This window comes from Staurois parvus, unplaced genomic scaffold (genome assembly GCF_062004578.1).
Source record: "Staurois parvus isolate SC_StPar_1 unplaced genomic scaffold, SC_StPar_1.0 ptg000193l, whole genome shotgun sequence".
Taxonomy (NCBI): domain Eukaryota; kingdom Metazoa; phylum Chordata; class Amphibia; order Anura; family Ranidae; genus Staurois; species Staurois parvus.
This window is the reverse complement of record NW_028317989.1, coordinates 514,555-533,939: the sequence shown is the minus strand read 5'-3', so window position 1 is coordinate 533,939 and position 19,385 is coordinate 514,555. Positions and strand designations below refer to the sequence as shown.

General features: G+C 40.3%; 1 protein-coding gene across 1 annotated transcript in view; it reads left to right on the top strand.

Annotated features, from left to right (window-relative positions):
- Positions 1–19,385, top strand: part of SLC7A8 (solute carrier family 7 member 8) — an 83,450-nt gene that overhangs the window by 53,858 nt on the left and 10,207 nt on the right. The window contains exons 5-8 of the mRNA XM_089677863.1: positions 5,967–6,092; positions 11,531–11,684; positions 16,738–16,861; positions 17,093–17,196. Coding sequence (XP_089533989.1) covers positions 5,967–6,092; positions 11,531–11,684; positions 16,738–16,861; positions 17,093–17,196 — 508 coding nt within the window. The remainder of the gene's footprint in view (positions 1–5,966; positions 6,093–11,530; positions 11,685–16,737; positions 16,862–17,092; positions 17,197–19,385) is intronic.

Sequence of the window (19,385 nt, the reverse complement as noted above, 5' to 3'; positions counted from 1 at the left end):
ATCATACTCACAATGGACATAATAACACAGGCATGTCAAACTGAACAAGATGTATGATCCAAACAACATCTGAGTCCATACGATAGAACCCTGGATGACCAACTGCCTAACGCGTTTCGAGGACACAAACTCTTCCTCAGAGCCTCGAAACGCGTTAGCCAGTTGGTCATGTTTGTGTTATTATGTCCATTGTGAGTATGATACCCACTTTGTTTCTTCAATAAATATTTTAAACGATAATTCACTAGGACGGTACGCCCTTTTTCTGTTTCTCCATTTGCATCCAGTGTATTTGGACCACCCCGGTCTGTTGAGGGCAGCAAGCAGTGCATATTCCAGAAAATTCCAGAACATTCCTATTGGGTCTACTGAGTCCTTTCCTAGCGCAGGAGAAAAGTGTTTGTTGTGTTGGCTTTACAACTGTAAACTCTCTTGTACTGACCTTGGACAAGAATTACAGCCTCCTGCTTGCCTACGGTCAAACACTTTCTCCTTGTGACACCATATTGCACTTGAATGCCACACATCTATGTCGGACACGATCAGTGTTTTACTTCTCCCCCTATTGCCCTTCATGGACTCTGTACATATAGCATAAATATCTTTGAAAAACATAAAAAAACCCAAACAAATAAATGTTCCACAAATTAAAATGTCGGAATGAAATTCTGCTGGTGTATAACCAGCTTAAGTGGTGTCAGTGCTGGCTTGTTGGGGAGGGTTGGAGTGCAAAGCCTTGATACGAGATGGCAGGTGCTCAATTTGAACATGTTGTATTATTACAGAAGAGGGCTTTAGGATCTGCATACCATTCACACATACAATTACCATGTGCTTGGCTTACATTGATGTAGCTAAATGTTTGAGAATGTATATTCAAAATTTAAATATATTGTGCATACATCACAAGAAAAAGCAACGCATGATTAAGCTGTGTAGGAGATGTGGGTGTTTGGACAATAAATAACAGAATGTCTCCTGTATCCAGCAAAGCTGTGTGTGCTTATGGCCATTGGGGGATGGGCTGTGCAGCTACCTCCCCCTGCCCTGTTTATCATGCACCTCTATATAGTGTTTTCCACACACCCATCATACAGTACATGTTATCGCAGACTGTTCCAATCCAGTTCAGGCTGTACTGGTTATCTGCATTGGGTCTTTGGGGCAGACACCATTATCTACGGTGTCAGGGACGCTGTACTGGGTGTAGGCACAGTTTTATACTACAAGTGGGTGCTTCCTGTATTGTCTCTTCTGTGTCTTGTACAGACTTGACATTAGGAAGCGACCTTGTTGATTTTCCATAAAAATCCCCTTGCGTCATACATTTCTGAGCTGCATCGACTTGGGCATTGGAAAGAGGCCATAGCTGATTAGTAAGACGGAGAGGTGCCACCTCTTTGCAGCTGATTACAAAGCATTAGGGATGTATAATCTAAGCAATGTATTCGGTATTAGAATCGGGTTGTCATAAAACCCAGATGAATAAAGCTGTTTTGATCAATGCTATGTTCGATCACACTGCTTTCGGACAGCTCAATACGTTTCTGGAAATCTCCATAGACAGGCATTCTTTGTACATCACTTATGTTTTGTGACAGTACAGAAAGCGCTGCATGTGAATATGTTCCTATCGGACAAGCAGTTTGAATCTTTCTGATAAAACATTGTTTATTAGAATACTGCTTTGTACAGTGAGTAATGCATACTGTATTTATTATCAGCAGCATGGCTTACAGGGCAGTAGTTCTTGCTGAACACTAGAGATTGCAGGTATTGGCAGACATTTTATTTTCACATTCACGTTTTCTGCTATCTAATATCAATACGGTACATCCAAAGTCTACCTAAAGGGAAGTGAGTATTTTTTGAATGCTTACCAAATTATATATATATATATATATATATATATATATATATATATATACATCATTGGTGTTGTGGGAAGAATAGTTTCTCATTGTCAGTAGCAGGAACTATGCCCCATTGAGGCTGACAGTGGGAGGAATAATGCCTCAAGGGCCAGAAAAAAACAAGCAAAGGGTTTGGAGATCACTGTTCTAGAGAGTAAGGTATAATGTACACTAATAATAAAAATGTGAAAAATATACAAATCACAAATAATAGCGCAAACCAAATCACACAACAAAATATAACCACCACCAAATAAGTGCATATTAATAGTGCAAACAGAAAATCAATAAATAGGGAATCTCAATATAGTCCATTCAGAAAAGTCCATATAAACATGATCCTCAGTAAATGAAGTAATGAGATCCTCCTTCATAAGCAATGTGGTATTCAGTGCTCAAAAACACCCCATCAAAATGCACACTCACCATGTGCTAGTAATTAACCAGCATGTTAGTATATATCCAGCATTCACCAAACAGGCTTCAAAGGACGATCCTCATGTGTTGGTAATTACTCAGCATACTACTATGTATCCAGCATATCACCAAACAAACTCCAGAGAAGATCCTCTCATATCCAGATTAGCACATGTGGGTAAAGAAAATACTCGCCATAGTGCAGTATCATCCAACAAATTTATTGCCAAACAAACCCCCCTTAAAATCACACTCACAATGAGCAAATAAAAACAAGGCGTTATGTTATATCAGAGCTCCAGTCTCTGCATCCTGTGTCTCACCAGCCAGCCCGCATTCAAGATGGTAACGGCGCGATCACGTGATCCAGACACGTGCATCAGCATGAGTAGTGACGTCACAGGAAGGCCACACCCTGACGCGTTTCGTCCAATGACTTCTTCCGAGGGAGAATAAGGAGAATAATTATATTTATTATAATTCTAATGCACTGAATTTATTATAGTTTTTAATAACATGAACTGGATGATGATACAGTCTTTTTATGTTTCTTCAAACAGGACTTCATGAGGGAAAAAAAATTATTGACACGTAGTTGTTTTATTTCTATTATATTGCACAATGCATATGGATTTATCGATTCTTATTCCACTCACTGCCTGTATTTCACTGCAGTTACTTAGCCTCCATAAACAGCAGTTGCTGAAATAAATTGACCACATAGAAAGTGCATTGTTTCTAATCAGTTGGATCTGTCTGATATGCACTGAATGGACCTTTAGCCCCAGTGCACCCTGATGCGCTGCGGAATTTGCAGCGTTTTCTGTGCAAATTCTGCACCGCATCTGAATCGCACCCCTTTCATGTGAACCGCTGCGGGTGTGTATGTTAACAACACCCTGAAAGCAGCCTGCAAAACGCAGTGTGATGTGCAGAATCGGATCACATAGGTGTGAATACCCATGCGTTTCGATTGTAGTGCGTACCAAAAAAAGGGTCCTGCACGTTTTTGGTGCGGGTGTAGTGTGATTAGAGCCACACAAAATGTATGGCTCCAAGCGCACCACACACAAATTGCATGTGATTTGCACAGGAATGCGGTGCGGTTCCTGTGCGAATCACATGCGATATACCGCGCCGCATATATGTGAACCCATGTTGACAGCAAAAACATTGTGCAGCCCTGCCTAACAGGAAGCGCAGCCTGCACATGTAATAAGCAAATATGGCTGCTCATATACAAACTATATACAGAAAGAGGTTTAGAATATTAACAAACACTAGGATCATTTGTGGTATTTGCCATAATAATTATTTTCAGGCTTTCATTGCGAAAAATAATAGTTATAGCTTAGCGACTTGAGCTAAATGGTATTTACATTACAGGATAAGCTCCCCTTTCCTAACATGTTACACCCATATTCAGGGTGTAACATGTTACAGATGTAGCTGATCACAGGTGCAATGCTTTGCACGCTCATAGTAAAAAAAAATATTATAAATGCACATTTTTTTATTTGCAAAATGATTTTCATTTATTATTTTTTTCATAAAAGTGAACTTATCTTATAAAGCAGGTGTAAATATTAGTCTAACGCTATGTAATCACTAAGCTGCTAAGAATAGTCACCTTTCAGAAGTTCCATGTTCCTATCACGGTCCAACACCCAATCACCATTATGGCATTGAGTCATGTGCCATGGCCGAGTTTGACTTCCAGAAGCCAAAGGGAGCCTGGAGTTGCTGATAGGTGGTTATTATGCATTTTTTAGTAGCTACAGAGGTTATGTTTAGACTAGGGTTTATGTCTACTCTACCTGGTCATGCTCAGATGTTTATCTAAAAAAAAAACAATAAAAAACTATAATGAAAGACTTTTAACGATCCAGCTACAGTAAGCATGTTGGACGGCAGCTCCCTCTTGCTGTAGCATATAATAACTGAATCATGGTTTGGGCTATACAGTTGTGGCCAAAATTATTCAACCCCCAATGCTGTAAAGGGGTTTAGGGACTATAGTGTACATTTGGAATTGTATTCAGAATCAAATCCTACAAGGACGTTGTAACTACCCAAATGCAACTAAAATGACATCAATTGTTTATGTAATACAGTAGTAAATGGTTCTTATGTGGTTTCTTCATTGCCACAATTATTCAACCCCTTAAAGACTACCACTCTGAAGAACAGAGGTTCATACAGGTGCTTTCCATCAGGTATTGAAAACACCTGTGGATGTCACCGAGCAGCAATCAAGCATAATAAGCACCAATTAGGCAGCTTTAAAATGACTGTGATACTCAGCTCCTTCTAGACATTTACTGGTGTGGTTACAAACATGGTGAAGGCAAGAGAATGGTCCAGGAAGACAAGAGAAGAGGTGATTTCTCTTCACAGGAAGGGCAATGGCTATAAGAAGATTGCAAAGATGTTAAACATACCAAGAGACACCTTAGGAAGCATCATTCGCAAATTCAAGGCAAAGGGCACTGTTGAAACGCTACCTGGTCGTGGCAGAAAGAAGATGCTGACTTCGACTGCTGTGCGCTACCTGAAGCGTAGAGTGGAGAGAAGTCCCCGTGTGACTGCTGAGGAACTGAGAAAAGATTTGTCAGATGTGGGTACAGAAGTTTCAGCCCAGACAATAAGACGCACACTGCGTAATGAAGGCCTCCGTGCCAGAACTCCCAGGCGTACCCCCTTGCTGTCTCCAAAGAATAAGAAGAGTCGACTGCAGTATGCCAAAAGCCATGTGGACAAACCACAAAAGTTGTGGGATAGTGTTCTGTGGACTGATGAAACAAAATTAGAACTGTTTGGGCCCATGGATCAACGCTATGTTTGGAGGAGGAAGAACAAGGCCTATGATGAAAAGAACACCTTGCCTACTGTGAAGCATGGTGGAGGGTCAATCATGCTTTGGGGCTGTTTTGCTTCTGCAGGTACAGGGAAGCTTCAGCGTGTGCAAGGTACCATGAATTCTCTTCAGTACCAGGAGATATTGGATGGAAACGTGATGCAGTCCGTCACACACCTGAGGCTTGGGAGACGTTGGACCTTTCAACAGGACAATGATCCCAAGCATACCTCCAAGTCCACTAGAGCATGGTTGCAGAGGAAAGGCTGGAACATTTTGGAGTGGCCATCGCAGTCACCAGACTTAAATCCGATTGAGAACCTCTGGTGGGACTTAAAGAAAGCAGTTGCAGTGCGCAAGCCTAAGAATGTGACTGAACTGGAGGCCTTTGCCCATGAAGAATGGGCGAAGATACCCGTAGATCGCTGCAAGACACTTGTGTCAAGCTATGCTTCACGTTTAAAAGCTGTTATAACTGTAAAAGGATGCTGTACTAAGTACTAAGATTGAATGTCACTTGGGGGTTGAATAAAACTGATAATGCTGTGAGCACAGAAAAGACATTTGTGGTTATTTCATTATAACTGTTATGTTATATTTGTCTGACCTACAAGTGCCTCTTTAATGTAAATGTAAGCAAGATGACTGAATGATCAAAAGCAATGTCAAACTGGCCAAAACACTCAATTTCAGTGGGGGTTGAATAATTTTGGCCACAACTGTATATTAGCATGCATTGAACATAACACTAACAGTTGTTTTTTGTTTTTTCCTCTTAGTGCTGCTTACCTGGGTCAACTGTGCCAGTGTGCGATGGGCCACTCGAGTTCAAGATATGTTTACAGCTGGAAAGCTGCTGGCATTGGGCTTGATCATAATTATGGGAATAGTACAGATCTGCAAAGGTATGTGTGCTATGACTGTAGGTGAATATTAAAACATCTTATCTTACATAGACACCAGTAATGCTACCACTTAGTAATTTAAAATATGTTCTAAATTCACATGTAAAAATGAAGATATGACCCTCGGCACAATTTCTGACATCATTTGATACATGTGATTGGAACTTTGCTGATAGAAGCAGGAATGGTGCACCTGCAGAATCACATGTACAGTGCCTTGAAAAAGTATTCATACCCCTTGAAATTTTCCACACTTTGTCATTAAAACGTAAATGTATTTTATTGGGACTTTATGTGATAAACCAACATAAAGTGGTACATAATTGTGAAGTGGAAGAAAAATGATAAATGGTAATCACAATTTTTTACAAATAAATATCTGGAAAGTGTGGTGTGAATTTATATTCAGCCCCCTTTACTCTGATACTGCTAACTAAAATCTAGTGGAACCAATTGCCTTCAGAAGTCACCTAAATAGTAAATAGAGTCCACCTGTGTGTAATTTAATCTCAGTATAAATACAGCTGTTCCGTGAAGCCCTCAGAGGTTTGTTAGAGAACATTAGTTAGCAAACAACATCATGATGGCCAAGGAACACACCAAACAGGTCAGGGGTAAAGATGTGGAGAAGTTTAAAGCGGGGCTAGGTTATAAAAAAAATCTCAAGCTTTGAACATCTCACAGAGCACTTTTTAATCCATCATCCGAAAACGGAAAGAGTATGGCACAACTGCAAACCTCATACAACTGCAAACCTATCAAGACATGGCTGTCCACCTAAACTGAGAGGCCAGGCAAGGAGAGCATTAATCAGAGAAGCAGCCAAGAGGACCATGGTAACTCTGGAGGAGCTGCAGAGATCCACAGCTCAGGTGGGAGAATCTGTCTACAGGACAACTATTAGTTGTGCACTTCACAAATCTGGCCTTTATGGAAGAGTGGCAAGAAGAAAGCCATTGTTGAGAGAAAGTCATATGAATTCCCATTTGCAGTTTGCAAGAAGCCATGTGGGGGACACAGCAAACATGTGGAAGAAGGTGCTCTGATCAGATGGGACCAAAATTGAACTTTTTGGCTTAAAAACAAAACTCTATGTGTGGCAGAAAACTAACACTGCACATCACCCTTAATACACCATCCCCACCGTGAAACGTAGTGGCAGCATCATGTTGTGGGGATGCTTTTCTTCAGCAGGGACAGGGAAATTGGTCAGAGTTGATGGATGGAGCCAAATACAGGGCAATCTTAGAAGAAACAATAAATGAGTGCGCTGTACACTAAACCAATCTGACATAATAACTAAACACAATATACCAAAAATGGACCACAAATAAATATATGCATATACAAAATGTGCAAAAAATACATATGAAGTGCTAAAAGTCCATGTACATAATATAAATTACCAAAAAAGTCCAAAATCCAATGTGAAAGTGCTGCGTTCTGAAAAAATCCTGCAACAAATAGATCAGCCTCCTACCAGACACATTTATCTCCAATTAAGAGATCAATTAAGCAGATGGTATCCAGGTTCCACACTGACATCCGTGTTAGCCATATCAAGGGAGATGGATGGACGGCTGTGGGCTCGCCCAAATGAATTCCTCACATTGAACCTCTCTCCATACAGTGTAGTGAGGGATTAAAACAGAAAAGTGCAACCAGATAAAACTCAAAAATGTATTCAGTAAAATATTGCACTTACAAAGGTAAGGTGCATAAAGGCAGTGTACAAATTCAAAATTCTCGCAGTGTCATACGGCTGGAACGTGGTGATGTCACAGAAGACTCTGCCCGATTTACAATTCCAGAGGACACAAGTTTTGGAGAAATGCAGAGTTGTCAGTGACGTAATCACATTGCAGGCGGTGGTATGACACCGCCGGAATTTTGAATTTGTACACTGCCTTTATGCACCTTATCTTTGTAAGTGCAATATTTTACTGAATAAATGTTCGAGTTTTATTGGGTTGCACTATGAAGTTTATTTTGTTTCAATCCCTCTCTACACTGTATGAAGAGTGGTTCAATATTAGGAATTTGTTTGGGTGAGCCCGCAGCCGTCCATCGATCTCCCTTGATATTGCTAACATGGGTGTCAGTATGGAATCTGGACACCATCTGCTCGTTTGATCTCTTGATTGCAGATCAATGTGTCTGGTATGAGGCTGATCTGTTTGTCTGTTGGAGGATTTTTTCAGCATGCAGCACTTTTACATTGGATTTGGGACTTTTTTGGTAATTTATATTATGTACATGGACTTTTAGCACTTTAGATGTATTTTTTGCACATTTTGTATATGCACATATTTATTTGTGGTCCATTTTTGGTATATTATGTTTAGGTATTGTGTTAGATTGGTTTAGTGTACAACGCACTCATTTTTTTTTTTTTTTCTGGTATTCAGGAAGAGAGTAGCGGCAGTTCACTTTATTTATTTATTCATTAATTTATTGCAATTGATATTATATTTTGTCACTTTCATTATCTGTTGGGTGTAGCGCAGGTTTTCTCTTTTCACATAATCTTAGAAGAAAACCTGCTAGAGTCTGCAAAAGACTTGAGACTGGGGTGGAGGTCCACCTTCCAGCAGGACAAAGACCCTAAACATACAGCCAGAGCTACAATGGAATAGTTTAGATCAAAGCATATTCATGTGTTAGAATGGCCCAGTCAAAGTCCAGTCCTACATTTAATTGAGAATCTGTGGCAAGACTTGAAAATTGCTGTTCACAGACGCTCTCCATCCAATCTGACAGAGCTTGAGATATTTTGCAAAGAAGAATGGGCAAACATGTCACTGTCTAGATGCAAAGCTGGTAGAGACATCCCCAAAAAGACTTGCAGTTGTAATTGCAGCGAAAGGTAACGGTTATACAAAGTATTGATTCAGGGGGGCTGAATACAAATGGATGCCACACTTGTCAGATATTTTTTTTGTAAACAATTTTGAAAACCATTTATCATTTTCCTTCAACTTCACAATTATGTGCCACTTTTGTGTTGGTCTATCACATAAAATCCCTATAAAATACACGTTTGGCTGTAACATGACAAATGTGGAAAATATCAAGGGGTATGAATACTTTTACTCAAGGCACTGTAGCTGAGGAATTTTAGGAAATTATGCTGTTTTCTGGGAATCAGACATGTGTCTCAATGCCAAGTGTACAAAAAGACCTGTTGTTTCAAAAATGATTCCTCTGAATTACTAAGCATTAGGTCTAAACCTGCATGGGCATTCTTAACCGCCTCCCGCCCGCCATATAGTACAATGACGGGTGCAAGGCGGTTCTCTCGTTCTGGGAGGACATCATATGACGTCCTCCCATTCTAACTGCGCATGTGCGGCTCTGGGAAAGCGCGGCGATCAGCGATGCGCTGTGTCCCTCGGACACAGCGGATCACCAGTCAACGGAAAGAGCCGAAGATGTCGGCTCAGTCATGTGATCAGCTGTGTCCAATCACAGCTGATCAAATGTAAATAGTAAATGCTGGTAATCAGCATTTCTCTCCTCACGAGCTGTCACGCTGACAGCTCGAGAGGAGAGCCGGTAATTGGCATTCCTCGGAGGGGACATGTACACTGATCATCAGAGCACTGATGATCAGTGTGCCCTGATGATCTGTGTAACCCAGCAGTGCCACCTGTCAGTGTCCATCAGTACCAGCTGTCAGTGCTCATCCATGCCACCTGCCAGTGCCCATCAGTGCCACATTTCAGTGCCTATCAGTGCACATCAATGCCACATATCAGTGCCCATCTGAGCTGCCTTTCAGTGTCACCCATCAGTGCCACTCAGTGCTGCCAGTCAGTGCCAGTCAGTGCCGCCTATCAGTGTACATCAGTGCCGCCTATCAGTGCCCGTCAGTGCTGCCTATCAGTGCCGCCTATCAGTGCCAATCAGTGCCGCCTATCAGTGCCATATATGAGTGCTGCCTTTCAGTGCCCATCAGTGATGCCTGTCAATGCCCATCAGTGCCACCTACCAGTGCCTTCTCATCAGTGCCACCTATCAGTGTCCATCATTGCAGCCTCATTAGCGCACAACAGTGATAGAAAAAATATCACATACTTACAAAATTTTATAACAAAAACTAAGAAAAAACATTTTTTTTTCAAAATTTTCAGTGGTTTTTGGTTTGTTTAAGAAAAAATAAAAAACCCAGAGGTGATTAAATACCACCAAAATAAAGCTCTGTCACAAAAAAATTATAAAAATTTCATATGGGTACAGTGTTGCATGACTGCACAATTGTCATTCAAAGTGCAACAGCGCTGAAAGCTGGAAATTGACCTGGGCAGGAAGGGGGTATAAGTGCCCTGTAGACATGTGGTTAAAGAAGTACAGACAAAGCTCTTTTGGCTGTACTTCTCCTGTGGATCACAGGAGTGCAGTTCGTTCTGCACTCCTGTGACCAGTTTTCTGCTGACAGTGAGCAGAAGCCCGCTGTTGGCTGGGCAAAGATCCCGACTTCAAAGTCGGGATCCACCCCAGAGTCTGGAGTGACACCTGGCTCAGCCTCTCAGCGATGTGCTGAGAGCTTGAGCCAGCTGCTTCCTGCACAGCCCAGCGCTCCAGTGAACGTTGGGGGGGGGGGGCAAAGCAGACAGTGGTGATTGACAGTCACTTCTCTCTGCTTAGAGCAGAGAGGAGAACTCTGCTGAGACCAATGCTGCATGCGCCTAGATAAGTATGATTTACAAAAAAAAAATAAGTACCATATTTCTTTTTTAATGCTGACCTTTTTAAAATGCTAGTTATTGGACTAATTCTAGTTTCAGTTCTTTTAGTCAATTGCCTGGAACAATCAAGTAAAATCACATTCAAATCAAACCTGAATACATATTTTGGGCCAATGACTTAAGCCGGCCATAGATGGATCGAAACTTGTCCGGTTTAGCAGGGACTGGCCAAGATTCGATCAAAGTATCCCAGATGGAAGAAAAATATATTTGAAATATATTTTAAAAATATTCTTTCCAAATATATTGCCATATATTTGAAATACTACTGTTTTGGCCATATTCAATATATTTCAATATATAAATATATATATATATACACACACACATTACATGTTGAAATGCGTTTTTATTACAAAATATATAAAAATATTTTTAAAAATATATTTCAAATATACTGCATGTCTTTATTGAAATATATTGAATATGGCCAAAATTGCAGTATTTCAAACTTATGGCACTATATTTGGGAAGAATATTTTTTTAAATATATTTCAAATATATTTTTCTTCCATATGGGATGGGCAGGCTGGCTGTACTGAAGTTGATTTATTAGTCATCTTGGGTACAACCAGCCTGCCAGATTTTTTGCATGTGCACACTGTCGGCGGTGGAAGAGTAGCTTCATATAAAGATTGTTTTTGTTTACATGTTCATGTTCTATTCATAGTGTTTCTTATTCTCTCCCAGGGGAGTATTTCTGGCTGGAACCTAAGAACGCCTTTGAGAATTTCCAGGAGCCAGATATTGGTCTCATTGCCTTAGCATTTCTGCAGGGATCATTCGCTTATGGTGGCTGGAACTTTCTGAACTACGTCACAGAAGAGCTAGTGAATCCCTACAAGTATGTATGATTTACAGATACCAGGTGGCTGATGATTTCATGGATACTCCAAATGGAAATAAAACATGATGGTAGTACATGTGTTATCCAATGACCAACATGATATTTTTAAGAGTTTATATAACTCTGAAAGGGAATAAAGTACTTGTAAACATACATATACCATTATTATGACAAAGGCTCCAGAGAAAGTCTTCATATATGCAATATATTAGGTGTCAACATTCCTACTTCATTGGTGCATTGAAAAACCCATACTGATGCCCTATGTAGAATGCAGATAATCCAGATACTATTTTATAATAGAACTGAATATTTGGCAGGAATGAAAAATATATTCTTTTTTTGCAAAATATAGTGCAATGGCTGTTATGCAAAGGAGACCCCTATGTTGATGACCATTTTAATGGAAAACGCTTATTGAATTTTACCATATCTAAAGTTACTGTCAACTCCTTAATTTTTCATACATTAGGCAGTGATGTGTTTTACCTTCATCAAACAATCGGATATCAGCTTTTAGCAAATCAGTTAAAACACTTGGATATCTTTCCATCAGCTTTCAATGAAAAAAAATGGTTGGCCATAGATGGATTGTTTTTTTTTTTATTCAATCAGTGGCAGCCATTTGGCAGTTTTGGAAGCCTTCCACAGTTTCCATTGTTTCTCAGTTTGATGAAGTCAAATGAAATTGAATTGGGAGCCCATCCAAAATTGTCTTTCTATCTGCATGCAGCAGTTTTAATTGGTTTCCAATGCAGTGTCAATCCTTTGCCTATTTGAAACAAAAAATGATTGAAACAGTGAGTGGCTGATTGCTGTGGACTGTTCAATTTCTTTAAATTTTTTTTTATAAAAGCTGAAGGAAAGCTTCCAAAATTCCCAATTATATGGCCAACCTTATAATGGTCATACAAGCCTGATAAATACAAGCAATGTGACAGAATCCAGCTTCGTCTTTGACAGCTGGGCCATGGAGATGTAACAGAGCAATATCCTCTGCTTATTTAAATGTCAAAAGTAAGACTTTCGGACAAGTCTTTGGTGTTATTTACTAAAACTGGAGAGTGCAAAATCTGGTGCAGCTCTACACAGAAACCAATCAGCTTTCAGGTTTTGTTGTCAAAGCTTAATTGAACAATCTGAAGTTAGAAATTGATTGGCTACCATGCACAGCTGCATCATTTTTTGCACTCTCCAGTTTTAGTCAATCAACCCCCCACTCCCTTGACTCAAAAGAAACAAAAAAGAACCTTTCACTGCTTAGGATTGCACATCCTAATGTTAATGGGTCCCAGCGGTGGAATGTTGGAGTAGAGGAAGATTTCTCACTGCCCATTCTTCTTGGTAAGAGATCTGGACCTTTAGAGTTAATGTCTGTGTGTCAGGGATAAAACATGTGCAGAGAGTCTTAGTGGCATTCAGTATGATGAAGAATGGGAGGATATTTATTGTCCACTGTTGTTGGTGAAAGGTCCGACTCTCTATAGCTAATGTCAGTAGGCTCGGGATAAATAAGTGCAGTGAATCATTCAGTAAGAATGAGTGTAGGAAAATCTCTCATTGTTGTTGGTGAGACATCTTCCACACTATATATCTACTCCTCCTACCAGTCCATCCCCCACAGTTACTACCTTTTGTACCACTACCATCCCTCTTAGATTGTACGCTCCAAGGAGCAGGGCCCTCCTAACCCTCTTGTATTGAACTGTATTGTTGCTGTATTGTCTCCCTTTATATTGTAAAGCGCTGAGCAAACTGTTGGCTCTATATAAATCCTGTATAAAATAATAATACATCTGAGGTCTGTGGGTCAAGGATAAAAGGTGCTCAATGTTACTGGTGAGTGATCTGTGCCTTTATAGCTAACCTAATGAAAGCTGATATCTGAGACTGAGTGATGAGTGTTTTGCACCATGTGTCTAAACAATGCCTTTTGTATTAATTCTCCTTTAAGAATACCAACTGCTATGCTTAAGTATATAATCACTTTGCATCTGCATGTTAACAATGGGTACAGCTGTGGAATATGTTTGTACGAACAAACATTAATCCATATATTGATCATTTTTATGTAGCTAAGGTGAGTTGTAACCAGATAGATCTCATATTTTAACTGGCAGTTGACTCAGTTTACAAAGCTAACAAACCAGTGTCTGTATACTTATTTACAAAAATGTCCAATGACATTTGAAAATTACAGTCACATGTCTAAAAACAGTGCCTTAAACTGGTGTTAAAGGCTTTTGAGTTGGGCCTAATGCAAGTTACACTTGCCATTAAAGCGGTAGTAAACACTGCTGGTACACTTGTACCTATAGGTAAGCGTATAATAAAGCTTACCATTAGGTACAACGAATATCTCCTAAACATGCACCTTTTAGGAGATATTCTCTGTTACTGCAGCCGGTGATGTCACTGGTGCATGCGTTCTGAAGGGACAGCATAATCATTCCATCCCTTCAGGTCTGTGTGCTGCGGCTGTGACTCCCACACGCATGCAGGAGTGACGTCATCGTGGCTCGGCCATTCAAATGGCCGAGCATGCAAATCCAGAAGGAAGACCAGGTGAAGATGGAACCGGCTGTGACTACCACACGCATGCAGGAGTGACTTCATCGCGGCGCGGCCATTCAATTGGCCAGAGCATGCGAATCTGGAAGGAAGACCAGGTGAAGATGGAAGCCGTGGTAAGAATGGCGAGAATTTCATAATGTGCTAGTATGTGAAGCATACTATGCTATTAACTTGCAGGAGGATTTTTTTTTAAAAGTTTACTACCGCTTTAAAAAAATTGATACAAACCCCCAGCTTGCTGCTGGTTTTCCTCATGTACTGTATGTGCAAAGTATTATTCAGTCTTTTACTATTGTGAGTAGTACTATTATATTAAAAGGGGACTGGAAAAGGGTAAGCTAAAAAAATATGCATGGGAAAGAGGGAGGGACCAACACATCATTTTCTGGGGTTTCATGCACTGGACTGCATAGGGGCCAAATTTCAAAAATAATGCATGAGCTATTTTCTTTGCCATGCATTAGTTTCTGACAACTACAAAAACTAATTTAACCGCTAAAGATTTAACACATGGATCAGCTAAGTTTGCTGTATGCATTTTACAGTAATTTAGTATTTTTACTGCCTACTGTTCAGTTCAAATCATGAAATTTACCATTTGGACTTTCATGGCCAATATACTTCCAGGCTAGAGTGAACTGTGCAGTTCTATGGCATCTCTTTTTAGGAAAAATAAAAAGGAACCATATGAGAGGGAGATAAAACATTGATTCAAAAAGAAAGATTTGTGAGGAATAAAGTATTGCAATAGTTCCATAAATATCTATCCATATGGAATATACATGTTTAGGTATCTAATGAATGACCATGTGATAAAATAATGGACACGGTTAAAATAGTTTAGTGAATTAGCCCCATGATCTTGTTCTACCCACTAGAAGGAAATTACATACAGGCATTAATTAATTTTATTTATTCATGTCAACTGCTAACTCTTTATTATAAAATATCCTTTACATTACATCAGAGTTCTTGTTTAAACTGTTGCAGGGTTTTCCAACATGCTGGGAAATCTTTGTGACTGCAGAGTTTTGCCACACTAAAGTGTTCATTATCTTTCGTTTATAACCCCATTGCAAAAATATTTCTTGCCATGCTCACCAGTATAAGCTACTGTGTTCCTGTTTGTATTGAACCTGTGGCCAGGCTATGGACTGGGGATAAGAGGGAAAAATTTGACTTCCAGTTGACTCCATTGCATTTTCCCAATATTTTACCTAAGGAGAAATCTCAGCTTCACCCAAACTTCTAGGGATGAGACATTTTGTTCAGGATATTTTCAGAAAAATACATTGGAGTCAATTGGAGGAACATTTTACTGTAATTCACCAAAGGTAAAATCAGTTATAGTGAAATGTGTTTTTATGGTCTTAACAAGTAGAAAGGATCTCAACACTGATATCTGTAGCTGCAGGCACTTTGGAGTAATTCAACCAGTAGAAGCACTGAAGTCACTCAAGTCATTCATTTAGCAGCTGTGTTCTCCCCCTGCAACACTACCTGCTCTGTGTTAAGCTGGCTATAGATGTATAAAATCTTGGCTGGTTCAGTTGGAACCGATCCAATTTTGATCCATCTATATGTAGGCTGGTTGTGCCAGTTGTTTTTTTTTTTTGTTGTTTAATCACTGCTGACAGCTATATCTGACAGAGGTAAACATTGTATTCTGAAGACTGGGAAATCTCCCACTATCAGAATACAATAGCTCTGTGGGAGGGATTCCCCCATCAACACTGACTGTGTTGATGGGGAAATCAAGCATTTTTCTTTCCTTCCACCCTTTGTTGAAGGAAAGAAAATTGCAAAAGGTATGGCCTGCCTTAGGCTAGGTTCAATCTGCTGTGATCTGATTTTGTGCGATTATGCGATACAACTTGGATAAGGTTTGTATATGGAGGCCAACATCATGCTGGAATCACACCAAAGTGGTACAGGAACATTTTCCAAAATCACACCATACTGAGTTGCAGTGAACTTTGACAACAATGTGATTTCCATTGTCATGCGATTCTGTGAGACACCAGTCACATTTGAAATCGTATTAGTGGGAATGCAGCCTTAAAGCCTAGATGGCTGGAAGGCTGCCGAGTCACTGCTGGAAGGGGGAGCCTTGGAAATGGACTTCTGCTGTGAACTTTGAGGGTTGACTGCTGGCCTGTTGGACTGTCCACAGGTTCACTTTAATTATTGGGAAGGAGGCTGCACTGGTATTTTATGGATTGATTCAACTCACAACATATTTGTGTCTTAGTTTTCTGTTCCAACAAAAACTAAGGACACAAAACATCATACCATATCCATGTCTTCATTTTGACTGGACTCACAGATGCACGTCCTTTAATATTTTTAGTTAACAAATACATGTAATATAAATTCTCACTAGTTTATTTTTCTCTCCGCTTGCTTCACCATCCATATATGTATCCATATCTCCCTCTAGTGGCAAAACTCAGTTAATTATTATGTCTTTTAACAGGAACCTCCCACGTGCCATCTTCATATCAATCCCACTTGTCACCTTTGTATACGTTTTTGCAAACATTGCCTATGTCACAGCCATGTCCCCACAGGAGCTACTGGCTTCCAATGCAGTAGCAGTGGTGAGTATCTTTAAATGACTCCAATTTTCGAGTAATGGGAAGGTAATTTCTTATTTTGATATTATTTACACAAACGCATACATTTTACTCCATCCTTCTAGCTAAAAGTATCTTATTCACACAACACATGTACTTTGCTTTTATGTCTTTATTTATGTCATTATTTATGTTTTTGCTTTATGTCTTTATAAATTTTAAATATGTAATTAACCTGTATCAATGTTTTTTCAGACATTTGGAGAGAAGTTGTTAGGCGTAATGGCCTGGATCATGCCAATATCTGTGGCTTTGTCCACATTTGGAGGCGTCAATGGATCTCTGTTTACCTCTTCAAGGTAAGAGACCATAGATGTTATAGATGTCTTGATGTTTGACACTGTAAATCGGGAGCAGAGCAGACTCATGGACATGTGAAAGCTCACAGCCTGAGATAATGGGACCCTATGATGATCTTTGATGTCTTAACATATTTGATCATACACTGTATTGCCAAAAGTATTGGGACCAATGCCTTTACACGCACATGAACTTTAATAGCATCCCAGTCTTAGTCCATAGGGTTCAATATTGAGTTGGCCCACCCTTTACAGCTATAACAGGTTCAACTCTTCTGGGAAGGCTGTCCACAAGGTTTAAGAGTGTGTCTATGGGAATGTTTGACTTTTCTTCCAGAAACGCATTTGTGAGGTCAGGCACTGATGTCAGATGAGAAGTCCTGGTTCACAGTCTCCGCTCTACAGTCAGGTCCATAAATATTGGGACATCGACACAATTCTAACATTTTTGGCTCTATACACCACCACAATGGATTTGAAATGAAACTAACAAAATGTGCTTTAACTGCAGACTGTCAGCTTTAATTTGAGGGTATTTACATCCAAATCAGGTGAACGGTGTAGGAATTACAACAGTTTGCATATGTGCCTCCCACTTGTTAAGGGACCAAAAGTAATGGGACAGAATAATAATCATAAATCAAGCTTTCACTTTATCATACTTGGTTGCAAATCCTTTGCAGTCAATTACAGCCTGAAGTGTGGAACGCATAGACATTACCAGACGCTGGGTTTCATCCCTGGTGATGCTCTGCCAGGTCTCTACTGCAACTGTCTTCAGTTCCTGCTTGTTTTGGGGGCATTTTCCCTTCAGTAACAAGTGGGAGGCACATATGCAAACTGTTCTAATTCCTACACCGTTCACCTGATTTGGATGTAAATACCCTCAAATTAAAGCTGACAGTCTGCAGTTAAAGCACATCTTGTTCGTTTCATTTCAAATCCATTGTGGTGGTGTATAGAGCCAAAAATGTTAGAATTGTGTAGATGTCCCAATATTTATGGACCTGACTGTAATTCATCCCAAAGGTGTTCTTTCAGGTTGAGGTCTGGACTGTGCAGGCCAGTCAAGTTCCTCCACCCCAATCTGGCTCATCCATGTCCTTATGGACCTTGCTTTGTGCATTGGTGCACAGTCATGTTGGAACAGGAAGGGGCCATCCCCAAACTGTTCTCACAAAGTTGGGAGCATGAAATTGTCCAAAATGTCTTGGTATGCTGGCGCCTTAAGAGTTCCCTTCACTGGAACTAAGGGGCCAAGCCCAAGCCCTGAAAAACAACCCCACACCATAATCCCCCCTCCACCAAACTTTAAACTTGGCACAATGCAGCCAGGCAAGTACCGTTCTCCTGGCAACCCCCAAACCCAGACACATCCATTGGATTGCCAGATAGAGAAGTGTAATTTGTCACTCCAGAGAACACATCTCAACTACTCTAGAGTCCAGTGGCAGTGTGATTTACACCACTGCATCTGACATTTGCATTGCACTTGGTGATGTAAGGCTTGGATACAGCTGCTCGGCCATGGAAACCCATTCCTTGAAGCTCTCTATGCACTGTTGTGCTAATCTGGAGGCGACACAAAGTTTGGAGGTCTTTAGCTATTGACTCTGCAGACAGTTGGCAACATCTGCGCACTGTGCGCTTCAGCATGTGCTGACCCCACTCTGTCAGTTTACGTGGCATACCACTTCGTGGCTGAGTTGCTGTTGTTCCCAGTTGCTTCCACTTTGTTATATTACCACTAACAGTTGACTGTGGAATATTTAGTAGCAAGGAAATTTCATGGATGGCCTTATTGCACAGGTGGCAACCTATCATGGTACCACGCATGCATTCTTTCAAAAAAGTTTTGTAGAAGCAATCTGCATGCCTAGGTGCTTGATTTTATACACCTGTGGCCATGAAGGTGATTGGAACACCTGAATCCAATGATTGGAAGGGTGTCCCAATACTTTTGGCAGTATAGTGTACATTATACCTTACTCTCTAGAACAGATCTCCAAACTGCGGCCCGAGGGCTGGATGTGGCTCTTTGCTTGCTTTTATCTGGCCCTTGAGGCATTATTCCTCCCACTGTCCGCATCAATGTGGCACAGTTCCTGCCACTGACAATGAGAATCTATTCTTCCCACGACACCAATGATGGGGCACTATTTCTTCAATTGATACCATCAATGGAGCAC